Consider the following 13,729-nt stretch of genomic DNA (forward strand, 5'->3'; position numbering starts at 1 on the left):
TTCAAACTCCCTAAATGATTCTCTTGAAGATGCTTCATTAGGCTTGAGATTAGAAAATTACTCTTCCTACCTCCAACTCCTCCTCTAAAAGTGGCGGAGGGGACTCACACGCAGCCTATAGCTCTCTGCACGGTCTATTCATTTAATTTCTCTGAAAGCTGGTTTTACCCTTGAATTGACCAAAATCACAGAAAAGGTGCTATTTCTTTTAAAACCTGCATGGGAAAAGGGCTGTTTCATATCCATAGCAGTATCCTGATATTTATTATACTCATTCCTCTTTTTCAAATAAAATGCTGTTATTAAAAATTACAACTTCTTAAAAGATAACACACAAACTGGAAGAAAGTTTTTCAGTGAAGTCAACTTTAGAAATCAAAATTTTCAAAGAATTTCTCCAAATAAATATGAGAAAAGAAAAATCTCCAATGACGAAACGGACAACAGGTACAGATAGGCAGTTTATGGAATAGGAAACACAAATATCCAGTGAACATTTGCGAAGATTCTTACACAACTAGAAATAAGTTAATATAAGTCAAAACCACAATAACATGCCAGTTCACACCCATAAGACTGGTGAAAATATAAAGCCATAAAAAGCTAAGTGTGGACAAGGGTGTAGACCATGGGGAGTCCTGGCGAATGACTTACAATTGTCTGTTGAACTAAAAGATGCATGTGCCTTACAACCCTGCTGCCTCTCCTCCAAAGAAATCAATTTTGTGCAAAGAACATTTATATGTTTCTCACTTACATAGTTCTGTTGATTATAATCAATGTAAATTAAAAGGATATCAAAGTCTCCCTTGACTAAACTATTACAAATTTAATATAACATGTTAGGATTGTCACAATATTACATTATTTTTTCATAATTATAATTAGTAATATACATACCTCTTCTTTAACCTTAATACAAGTACTTGGTAATATATTGAAAATTTAAAAATAAAAAAGGCCCTTGCTGGTTGGCTCAGTGTTAGAGCCTTGGCCTGGAGTGTGGATGTCCCAGGTTCAATTCCTGGTCAGGGCACACAGGAGAAGCGCCCATCTGCTTCTATACTCCTCCCCCTCTAACTTCTCTCTCTCTCTCTTCTTCTCTGTAGCCATGGCTTGATTGGAGCCAGTTGACCCCAGGTGCTGAGAAGAGCTCCATGGCCTCTGCTTCAGGCACTAAGAAGAGCTCAGTTGCTGAGCAAAAGTATAATGCCTCAGATGGACAGAGCATCACCCCCTAGTGGGTTTGACAGGTGGATCCCAGTGGGGGTGCATGTGGGGGTCTGTCTTTGCCTCCCCTCATCTCACTGAATAATAAAAAAAGAAAGTTTTCCATTAATAACCATATTTCATTTCCTTAGGTTCCAAATTATATATTGACTCGGTTCTTTTTTTATATTTTACCATCTCCAATACTAGCAACCTAATCCAAGCTACTGTCAGCAATCATCTATCAGGCATCCCCAAACTATGGCCCGCAGGCCGCATGTAGCCGCCTGAGGCCATTTATCCGGCCCCCTGCAGCACTTCCGGAAGGAGCACCTCTTTCATTGGTGGTCAGTGAGAGGAGCACTGTATGTGGCGGCCCTCCAACGGTCTGAGGGACAGTGAACTGGACCCCTGTGTAAAAAGTTTGGGGACCCCTGAATGGTCTCAGTGTAGACATTCAACCAATCTTCCATTTAGTAGTGTGCTGGAAAATAGTTAATCACCAACTCTCTGTGAGGGGGAAAAGCCCTGATTTGTAATTTGCCAGTTACTATGATGTAAATATACCCTCCAAGGCTGATTTCAGGTTTTCCATGTAAGATCACTGAACCTGGAGCTAGGAAGAAATGGTAGCAAATTGTTCTCTCAAGCTGGCTCCATCACATCACACTACTGCTTGCCCCACATCCAGTTTCTCCTTTATAAGAACACAGAATAAGTTTTTAAAAGATCATGTCACATAAGGCCTGGTTAAAATTACATTGTAGGCTTCTTTTTACTCCTACCAGCCTTGTTTCAATGTCTCCTGATTCCAGTCTTCACACAATATTTGACCAAGCTATTCTCTGTACTGGCAAATTCTTCCCTTGCTTTTCCACTTAATTAACTAATATCCTTCAGATCTTATCTCAAGAGTTACTTCCTTGGGGAAGTTTTCCCTGACCTCCTTAGCTATATTAAAGCTCTTATAACATGATACTACTTCCACATTATAGCCACTGTCACAACTACAGTCTTGGATTTCTTGATGAAGTTAAGCAATTAAGGAGTGTCTCCCTGACTATGCTCAAGTTTAGGAGATTTTATCTCCTAAATCCCCAGCCCTGGGCAAAGGGCCAAGAACAAAGCAAATACTCAAGAATTACCTAAATTTGATAGATTAAATGAGTGACTAAATGTGTACCTGAAAACATAAATAAACATGCTCTCCTGCAAAGTGTAAAGGAGTTAGAAATTAACTGAGAAGAGAATGCTTTGATGTGTCTTCTGTGCAGCTACAGAGTTTGTATAACAACTTTATAGATGACATTAGAAAGCAGTTAAACTTTCCAAATTTAATATACATTATTCATTCAGATAAAACTAAATAAAAAGAGCTGACAGCACTTCAAACCTGTGTTCTTAAGAAATATCTAAGAATAAATAGGTTAGTTTTAGCCCTTTTCCAAATTATGACATCTGTACAAAACAACAGCATCTGTGCCCTTTCAAAAGCAGTTCAATAAACCTTCTTTATGTCAACAAAATGAAGCACTACAAGGAAGCCTTAAACCTGGAGTGAATGACAGCATGCTTAGCTAATGCATCATTTCCACAAATTGAAACAATAAATCAAATCTCTCAGGAAGTTTTGCTCTCTCTATATAAAATAAAATAAAAACGTAGAAATTGACAAAAGTAATAGAATAATTTCTCTCTCTTACTTTCACCTCTATATTTCTAAATTTACAGTGGCTATAAAATCCCTTTATTTCAGATGTTGAGTCATGGTATGAGTACATGCATTTCAACAAACATATTTCTAATAAAAGCACAAAATGATATCCAAAATAAATCATGGAAATGTTTTATTTTTCCTTTTTTTTTTGTTTTTAAATTCAGCGGGAAAAGGGGAAACAGAGACTGACTCCCGCATGTGCCCCAACTGGGATCCAACTCCCCCAGCATGCTCACTAGGGGGTGGTGCTCTGCCCATCTGGGGCGTTGCTCCATTGTTCAGCAACTGAACTCTTAGCACCTAAGGTGGAGGCCATGGAGCCGTCCTCAGGGCCCAGGGCCAACTCGCTCCACTGGAGTCATGGCTGCTGTAGGGGTAGAGAGTGAGAGATAAAAGTGAAAGGGGGAGGTGTGGAGAAGTAGATGGGCGTTTCTCCTCTGTTCCCCGACTGGAAATCAAACCCAAGACATCCACATGTTGGGCCAATGTTCTACCACTGAGTCAACTGGCCAGGGCGAAAATGATTACTTTCATTCTCTTTAAAGTTTGAATTTTAGGTACATTTCATAAGGTATTCATAGTATATATGATAATTGTGATTTGAGAAATGTATATGTTTGAGTAATATGTTAAGTGTGGCTGAATATATGGACATTTTTTGGACATTAGGATTTTATAAATCTATAAAGCTTTATACTCAAACCTTTTTGATGCCAATATTCTATGCTTATAATCAAATAATTGAAAACTGTATATTTGTTTTTCATCTAAAAGATGTTTTATCTATTTTTCTAGCAAATCTACACTCTCCATGCTATTCCTAGACTAAAAGAGCAGAGTAAAATTTATACTTTTGTTTTCTGAATGAAGGTTGAACTTTAGAGATATCAGCAAGAGAAAAGGTCTGAGTCTTTCCCACTATAGTGCTTAGAATGCAGCTCTCTTTCCCAAGAAATTTAGGTATTTTCTCCGAACATTTATTGTGTTACAAAATGTATATTTCATTCCTAAAAGAAATGAATAATTCTGGAGGAGTGGAATAAAGAGGGACAAATATACAGTGATGGAAAATGATTTGTCTTTGGGTAATAGGCATACAACTCAATCAACAGTTCAACTGCTATAGAGATGTTCACTTTAAACCTATGAACTTGATATTTTCTTTATTATTGCATGTGTGTACATGCATGCAGAAGAGCATGAGAGAGACAGAGACAGACAGCCAGCTATAAAGGGAGAGAGATGAGAAGTATCCACTAGTAATTGTAGCACTTCAGTTCTTTATTGATTGCTTGATGGAAGGGAGGGCTTCAGCAGAGCCAGTGACCCCTTGCTCAAGCCAGAGACCTTGCACCTAAGCCAGTGACCTTGAGTTTCAAGCCAGCAACCTTTGGGCTCAAATTAGTGACCATGAGGTCATATTGAAACCTATGTACTCCTGGGCCCTGGCCGGTTGGCTCAGTGGTAGAGCGTCGGCCTGGTGTGCAGAAGTCCTGGGTTTGATTCCCGGCCAGGGCACACAGGAGAAGCGCCCATCTGCTTCTCCACCCTTCCTTCCTCTCTGTCTCTCTCTTCCCCTCCCGCAGCGAGGCTCCATTGGAGCAAAGATGGCTTGGGCACTGGGGATGGCTCCTTGGCCTATGCCCCAGGCGCTAGAGTGGCTCTGGTCGCAACAGAGCGATGCCCCGGAGGGGCAGAGCATCACCCCTGGTGGGCAGAGTGTCGCCCCCGGGTGGGCATGCCAGGTGGATCCCGGTCGGGTGCATGCGGGAGTCTGTCTGTCTCTCCTCATTTCCAGGTTCAGAAAAATAAAAAAAAGAAAAAAAAGAAACCTATGTACTCCTATTAATGCCGCCCCATTAAATTTAATTTCTAAATAAAAAATAAAGATAAATTTTGAAAGAAATGCAAAATTCCCCACTTTTTTCTTACAGAATATGTCTAAAAATGATAAATTAACAAGAATATTTTAAAACAAAAAGTTTTTAAAATAATACAAATATTTCAGTCATAAAATATTTCTTACATTCTGAAATTATATGTCAAAACAATGGTATAATTAAGACCAATATTCTGGGTTTATTTTTATAAGTTTATACTGATATATCAATAAAGCTTACCTAACTTTAACTTTTTCTTATAACTTTTACATTTTTTCCTGCCTATTGTGGTTCAGTCCTTGCACTGTAAGTAATGCAACTTCTCTTAAAAGATAACAAACTATGGTTAAGAAAGTTTCAAAAATCTAGCCTAAGGTGTGAATGTCTAACCACCGAGTTATACTTCTCAATATTACACCTGGGTCAAGTAAAATAAAATAAAAGTAAGTAGGTAAAAAAATCATTTAAAAAAATAAGTGAAAACAATATAAAATGCATCTTAATGTAATATTTTAATGTCTATAGCCTAAATAAAATAAAGAATTCTGACTTAAAAATAACAGTGATTAAGTTATGGCCTATATTGAACATCAATTGTTTTGACTTCCTAGCACTGATCTTTGTCTTATTTTATCAACCTCATCCCTATTTCAACTGTGGAATCACCTTTTGCCTCTCATCTGCACACTGTGCTCCAGAGTTTGTCAAGTAATTTGGTTCTAGCCAATCATATCATCAAATACTCCTGGGCACAGTAAATGTTTCAGTATAGTCACGTCAAAGAAGTTAAGCCAGTCAAGGGATTTTTTATTTTGATTAAGGGGAAAGAGAAACCATCTCTGAGCCCTGGCCAGTTCGTTCAGTGGGAAGGTGTTGGCCTGGTTTCTGGATGTCTCAGGTTTGATTCTTGATTAAGGCACACAGGAGAAGCAACCATCTGCTTCTCCACCCCTCCCATCCTCCCTTCTCTCTTTATCATTCTCATCTCCTCCTGCAGCCATGGCTCAGTTTGAGCAAGTTGGCCCTGGGCATTGACGATGGCTCAATGGCCTGCCTCAGGTGCTAAAATAGCTTGGTTGCGGCCCAACAGAGCAATGGCCTCAGGTAGGCAGAGCATCACTCCATAGGGAGCTTGCTGGGTGAATGCGAGAGTCTGTCTCTCTTCCTGCCTGCTTCAAATTTAAGAAGAAGAAAAAATAAGGAAACCATTTCTTTATACTGGATTTGTTGAAAAGATAAAAAGCTGTACCAATAACTGCTGAAGGCAGTAATGTCACCATGAGAGGAACCTTCCTGAATATGGAAACTACAAGCATGAAAGTAAAGTGAGTAGAGATGCAGATGAAGAGAATGAGCTTGTATGACATCATTTGAGTATCAGACCCATCCAATCTCTATAGTTTTTAATGACATGAGCCAGTAATAACCATGATGCTGATTTTTCTGAAACCAATTTGTATTGGGGTTTCTCTTATTAGCAAAAAGAGTTTGAATTAATCACTGTCTTTACATTTATATTGTGTTCTTGTCATATATTCACACCTATCATTTAAATCTCAAAATAGCAATGTGAGATATTGAGAGCATATGTAATCTCCATTTGATAGATGACCACTATCTGAATGGCTTCATTAAGATAATAATTGAATACATGTTAAAAATTTTAAATATTAGATGGATACACTTTCCTAATCAGCTTAAATTATAAAAATAATATAGACATTAATCACATAATCAAGTACTAATTGAATGTGAGATGTAAGCAGAAAATATATTAAGATTTTAAGAAAAGAAAAAAAATTTAGCTTTATATAAATACAGAAGTCAGAAAGAAACAAAATTTTAATGGGGCTAGAGGAGTTATTAATTCAGTTTTAGAGATATTTAGTATAAGATTCTGGTAGGACACCTAGTTAGCCTAGTCTGGTCAATAACTTTAAGTATCAGACTTGCATTCAAAGAGCCTTCTTGGGAAGACTCTATATATCTGTAAATCATCAGTAATGTCAATAGTTGAAGCAATGGTAAGGACACCATGACTAATACTTTCACTGATTTTTATATTCCAGGTCCTTTACCAATATAACATCACATCATAATGCTTACGATGACTCTATAAGGACAGTGATAGCACTCCAATTATGAGATGAGGAAAGGGAAGCACAAAGAGTTTAAATAAAATGTTTCCAGTTTACATCTCATATGTAGCAAAGTTAAGATTTCAACCACATTTCTCTGACTCAGAAAAATAAACTGGAGCAAACTTACATGAATGAATGAATGAATGAATGAATGATATTACTGAGTGAATATTTAAACAAGAAAGTGGAATGGGAGAAGACAGAGGAATATAAGAGCAGATGTAGAGTAACAGGAAGAAAAGGGGCAGCCAGTTAAAAATGCTGTCTGCTCTAATCTATTTCTCAGACTAAAGAAAGTTGAGTATTGATGAAGTAGCTTAACACTAGAAAAAAGATATTTTATCTAAGCAAATAACAACACTATTCACCAGTTTTGAACAGTCACTGCAAGATAATTTAAAAAATTAGGATCCAATTTACAAATATTTAGGTAACAAATAAACTCATATAAATATTTCAAGAAAACACATCTGAGTTTTCAAATTCTATTGGCATATATGAGATGTAATTTTCCTATTAGACAAAAATAATGGGTTTTAGAACCTAACAATTAGACTATATTAAGATCAGTTAAATTGTTTTACTCTAAGATAGTATTAAAACTGAATTACAAATAATTGCTTTCTGAATTGGTTAATATTTATTTTCTCTATAATAAGGGCATTAATACTATGTTTATGCAATTAAATATGTACGTTGCTCCATTTGAACTCAATATTATTAAATGTATCATTAAGGAATTTCCTAATTGATTTCACAAAGAGTAGCAGGTGCTTTCATTCCAGAGAATTCTGTCTTCAGGAGCTTATTCAGTAGAAAGACATCAAGGAACAAACAAGTATGGTACAGTGTTAGTAATGGGGAAAACAGCATGTGCTTCAAGGTAAGTCCTGCCTTGCTGATGAAGTGGACAGCCAGTAATCCTTGGCAACATCATATACATCACCTAGTCTTCAGCCATTAAGCAGGTGTGACACTAATTGTACTGGAAAATCATCAGTTGGTTTTCCTTTTCTATTTAATGCATACCCAGAAGTAATCCTCACATTTCTATCCATGAATTTAGTTCTCTCTGGCCATTATACAAAAAATAATCTATCATTTACTCAATGTAAGATTAAATTTAGATAAAAGTTAAGCTTGATCTGCTTAAATAGCGAGTATATAAAAACATTAAATAGTGTGAAGTTTTAATTTTAGGATAACTTTTTAAAATAGTGAAAAATAATAACTTCCATTCCTTATAAAATGCAAATCAACTCTAGGCTAGGAAGTTTATATTAAAATCTGATCACATTTTACACCATTAAATCCTACAGGTATAAAATAAGCAATCCAAAAACAGAATATCCATATTCACAATTAAGGAAGCAAAGTACACCAGACTACTTACCCATGTTCCCAAGACAGACAGTAACAACATGAAAGTTGGAAAGGACATAGTTCAAACACATGAAGTTGGAAGACCCGGAAGTTACTCATATGACAATTTTTAATGTATTTCTGTGCTCTCAATATAATGATATTAACACATTGATTATAAATGATAACTTCTGAACAATCTAATTCTTATCAGTTATCTATTCGTTTTACAAAGCTCTTACCAAAAAAAAAAAAAAAAAAAATCGAATGAACAACTTACTGTTTGGAAGGTTCAGGAAATTTCTGTTCTTCTCTTTTCTTCATTTCTATCGTTGGTTCCATAGGAGTCAGAACTACAGCAGCACATGAGACTACAGAATGGTATGAATCCTCCTGGCAAACTGTTTTTATTAAAAGAATTGTAAAGGTCAAAATTATTTGTCAACTATTCTCACTTTTGTGTTTTCTCTTTTGTTATTTTCAGTCAAAATTATAAAGATAACTCAACCAAAATATTAGTTATCATTAAATAATTTTAATTATCATTTTGCACTCTAAGTCTTTTCACTTACTAGTTGTATGACCTTAGGCAATTATATTTTTGTAAGCCACACAGTGAAAAAGGTGTTGCCAACACTTTTATAGTTCTTCATTAAAAAAAAAGAGAAAGAAAACAAAGATTCTCATTGAAGAATAAAAAGAACACAAATCATACATGTTTAATAATACAGTTAATGCTGATTAACCATGAATACATTTATTTAATCAGCATTAAAACCAATAAATAGGACATTAACAGCACCCTAAAAATTTTGTGGTACTTTTCCCAATCACTAATGTAGCCTCCAAATTTAGCCATTATAATTATGCATGTAATTATAGATTAATCTATTTTTAACCTTTATATAAGTAATATCATACTCTTTTGTGGGTGTACTCCTTTTTTTTTTTTTTAGAAAGGATTTTTTAATTTTTATTCATTTTAGAGAGAAGAGAGAGAGAAAGAGAATGGGGAGGATCAGGAAGCATCAACTCACATATTTGCCTTGATCAGACAAGCCCAGGGTTTTGAACCAGCCACCTCAGCATTTCCAGGTCAATGTTTTATCCACTGCATCACCACAGGTCAGGCCTATGGGTGCAGTCTTTTATGCGTGGTTTATTTCAGTTTGTTCATTCTTATAACTGTGTAGCTTCCCAATGAATTATATATATGAGATAGTAGACTGACTTTTACTGTTATGCAAAATTTATTTCTATGCTCTCAATATGCTACTATTAACAGTCTTTATGTATATTTATATATACACAGATACATATTGATACATACATACACACATACATACATACGCCTTTTATTTGTAATGGACACTTGGATTTTTTCTGGTCTAAGGCTATTTCAAAATTTCTATAAACTGTCTTGTACGTTATTTTTGAGTGAATAAACAGCCCTCTGAGCTCCTGGAAGCTACCTGTAGGCCTGTGGTCAGCTGTCTACTTATCTTAGTAATGGAGAACATCCCTTACATTGAAGACCTCTCATGCTTTAAATCTAAGTTTTTATTTTGCTAACAGCTGGGGAAAATATTCCTGTTTTTAAAGGATTTATGTAATTTGGTTAGATTATCTCTTTTTTGATTACCTCAAAGTCAACTGATTAATAATCTTAATTATATCTTCAAAATCCCTTTTGCCATGTGATATAACATAATTACAGTAGTGAAGTCCTATCATCTTCCCAGCAAAAGTAATTACACAAGGGCAAACGTCATGTGTCATCTTAGAATTCTGCCTACCATTGCTATATCTATTAATGTATAGTGATGTCATGTTTTAGCTTTAATTTATATTTTCTTGATAAGTAATAAATTAAATATATATTAAAATCTTCATTTTACATGATTTTGATATGCACAAATTTAGTTACATGATTTAGTTAAATAACACCAGATACCACCAAAACTTTGTTTCCAGTAAGAGTAATCACTTTTCAGTACAGTAATCACTACACAAATAAGAGATGTGCATCATGATCTGTGGCACACATACTGCTTCTTTCAAAGTCGGTCAATGATTGGTCAATATGCATCTGTTATTCAATTTAAGCACAGACCTCACATTGTGTAGCTGCATTGTTCTTTTGTCTCCCAATGATAAACCATGCTATATTTTACAAAAATGGATAATCTAAGAAAGGAATTTGCCATTGGTAATGAAAGTGTAGAAAGAAATAACTGCTAGTGCTCGAAGTGATATTTGAATTGATTTTAAATGAAAGGTCAGTAATCACTGATCTAAGCATTCATTTCAAGAACTAAGAGCTAGAAAATAAATTAACTCTCTCCCTAATGTAGAAAGAGGCAAATATTAAATACAGTAACACACATTAATGAAGAAAAAGACCAAAACACAATGGGGGCAACAAGTCACCCAAGAAGTGTGAAACCAAAATCTGAAAGAGGAAGACATGTAAAAATGGTCACAGTTTCTTCAATTTTTCTATAAAAATATTTGCTGAATTATTAATATGCTCAGAGCTAAAGTCTGAAGTATAAAATAGATGGCCATATTAAGCAGAGCTGAATTTAAAACAAACTTGTGATGTTCAACAGACAAAAATTAATGTTCAGCATGTTTCAAGGAGGAGGGGCCCTCAATTCCTATTGTCTCTCCAATGCCATCAAACAGATTTTTACCTTCCTTTTTCCCATTGATTTGAGAGAGAGAGAAGAAGAAGAAGAAAGGGGGGAGGGAGGAGGAGAGAGAAGCATCAACTTGTTGTTCCATTTAATTGTTCCATATAGTTGTGTACTCATTGGTTGTTTCTCTATGTATCCTAACTGGGGATCAAACCTGTCACCTCAGCACATGGAGACAAAGCTCTATCCATTGAACAACCAGGCCAGAACCTTTTTATTTTTGTTTAATAATTAATTAAATCTTAATTAAATTAAGATTAATTAAATCTTCTCTAAATATTCTTGGCATATGCTTTGAGTTTATGACAATTCCATCACAGATGGGAGAATAGACTAAGAATTCTATTGATTTACTTCTCAGGGATAATATTTGCTTATTCAATAAATATTTAGTAAACTACTGATACATTTCAAGAAATATGCTGAATGACAGGGTTCTACTCTGTGCAAGAAAGAAGTGACTCCTCTTGCCTAACATGTGCTTAATGAAGCTTTGTATTCTTCTTCTAGAGCACTATTTTTACTTGTTTCATCTCATGGCACATATAAAATAATTACTAAAATTGTGTGGCACACCAAAATACATATATATGTTTGACAATCTGATTAAAAATAGGTATAATTTTGATTTATTAATATTGGATGGCCATTCTTGTGTTGATTATTGTAATTTTTTTATTTGTCTATCTAAGGGGAAAGAGGTCAGAGCCTCTGACTAAATAGTCAGGTATTTCATGTTTTAAAAATTCTTGTGCCCTGGCCGGTCGGCTCAGTGGTAGAGCGTCGGCCTGGCGTGCAGAAGTCCCGGGTTCAATTCCCGGCCAGGGCACACAGGAGAGGCGCCCATCTGCTTCTCTACCCCTCCCCCTCTCCTCCCTCTCTGTCTCTCTCTTCCCCTCCCACAGCCAAGGCTCCATTGGAGCAGAGATGGCCCAGGCGCTGGGGATGGCTCCTCGGCCTCTGCCCCAGGCGCTAGAGTGGCTCTGGTCGCAACAGAGTGATGCCCCAGAGGGGCAGAGCATCGCCCCCTGGTGGGCGTGCCGGGTGGATCCCAGTCGGGCGCATGTGGGAGTCTGTCTGACTGTCTCTCCCCGTTTCCAGCTTCAGAAAAATACAGAAAAAAAAAAATTCTTGCAGCCCTGGCCTGTTGGCTCCTTGGTAGAGCGTCGGCCTGGCGTGCAGGAGTCCCAGGTTCGATTCTCAGCCAGGGCACACAGAAGAAGCGCCCATCTGCTTCTCCACCCCTCCCCCTCTCCTTCCTCTCTGTCTCTGTCTTCCCTTCCCGCAGCCGAGGCTCCATTGGAGCAAAGATGGCCCGGGAGCTGAGGATGGCTCTGTGGCCTCTGCCTCAGGCGCTAGAATGGCTCTGGATGCGACAGAGCGACACCCCAGAAGGGCAGAGCATCGCCCCCTGGTGGGCATGCCGGGTGGATCCCAGTGGGCGGATCCCGGTCAGGCGCATGCGGGAGTCTGTCTGACTGCCTCCCCATTTCCAGCTTCGGAAAAATAAAAAAATTAAAAAAAGAATTAAATTAAAAAAAATTCTTACAGCACATCAGTTAAAAATCGCTGTTCTGGAGATATTTCTCAAATATTAGGGCAATAACCTTCATACTAGATTAGGTAAAAGCATTTAGTTAGTTCTCTATAAGGGAAAATAGACCTAAGTCATTTTAAAAAGGAAAAAGAAGAGATCAGAAAAAATGTTGTAGGCAATCAAAAAAAATTCAAAAATAGAAAACATTTGTTGACTCAAGGTAACTTCAATATCACTACTTAATTATTATGATTTACAGGCTGGAACAACTGACAATGCACTTATAGCTATAAGGTATTAAAAACAATAAAAAATAGGTGCATAAGAAAAAAACCACCATTAACTGTTGTATGAAAAAAGTGACAATTAATGAACCTGTCTGAAGATGGATGGTTGGTAACTCCATGTAAATGATTAAGCTTTTATATTTAGCTGAAATTCAGTTACACTCAAGTTTCAATATCTTTATATTTCATTTATCATAAGATAAAAGAATTAGTGTAATAAATGCAAGGTAGGCAAATAAGTAATAGAGGTTATAACATCAAAAAAATGAATGGAATAATAAAAGGCAAACAAGATGGTCTAGGTAGGTATAATCATATGAATACCAAAAGTGATCAAACTTCTGGGACCACCCCCCACCCCAACAAAATCAGAAACGTGCAATCATTGGGGCAGAGTAGAAATAATTTTAGTTTTATTTAACTAGTTATTTTTAAAATATAATTGGTATACAATCTTTTATTGGCTACATTAATCTCATGTATAAAATATAGTGACTTGACATTTTACAATATGATCACCTTAATAATGCTAGTAATCACCAGTCACAATGTAAACTTATCACAATATTTTGTTTTAAAATTTTTATAAGAATTTATTTGAAACAAACTGATGACAACTGCTGAGAAGCAAGATCTCAAATATTCCTGAAGAAAGACAGTTTTTCGATTTCTTTAATGCATTTGAAATTAGGGCAGGAGCATAAGGAAGATGACAGGAAGATGGGGGAAAGCAAGGTGGGGACTGACTCACAGGATAGTTAACAGGATTATGTGATCTCTTTAGGGTGGTCTTACTTATTTCAAAGGTATAATAATCTTGTTTATATTCCCCTTTCTCTCTTCACCTATCCTCCATCCCTTCTGGTAAACATCCCATTGGTCTATAAGTCTGTTTTT

The 13,729-nt window shown here is 36.2% G+C and overlaps 1 protein-coding gene across 3 annotated transcripts in view; it reads right to left on the reverse strand.

Moving 5' to 3' along the window:
* Nucleotides 1-13,729, reverse strand: part of CCSER1 (coiled-coil serine rich protein 1) — a 1,472,832-nt gene that overhangs the window by 1,117,160 nt on the left and 341,943 nt on the right. For all 3 annotated transcript variants that reach the window (XM_066232458.1, XM_066232459.1, XM_066232460.1), the window contains exon 5: nt 8,590-8,710. In XM_066232458.1, coding sequence (XP_066088555.1) covers nt 8,590-8,710 — 121 coding nt within the window. The remainder of the gene's footprint in view (nt 1-8,589; nt 8,711-13,729) is intronic.

The sequence above is a fragment of the Saccopteryx bilineata genome, chromosome 5 (assembly GCF_036850765.1).
Source record: "Saccopteryx bilineata isolate mSacBil1 chromosome 5, mSacBil1_pri_phased_curated, whole genome shotgun sequence".
NCBI classification, from domain to species: domain Eukaryota; kingdom Metazoa; phylum Chordata; class Mammalia; order Chiroptera; family Emballonuridae; genus Saccopteryx; species Saccopteryx bilineata.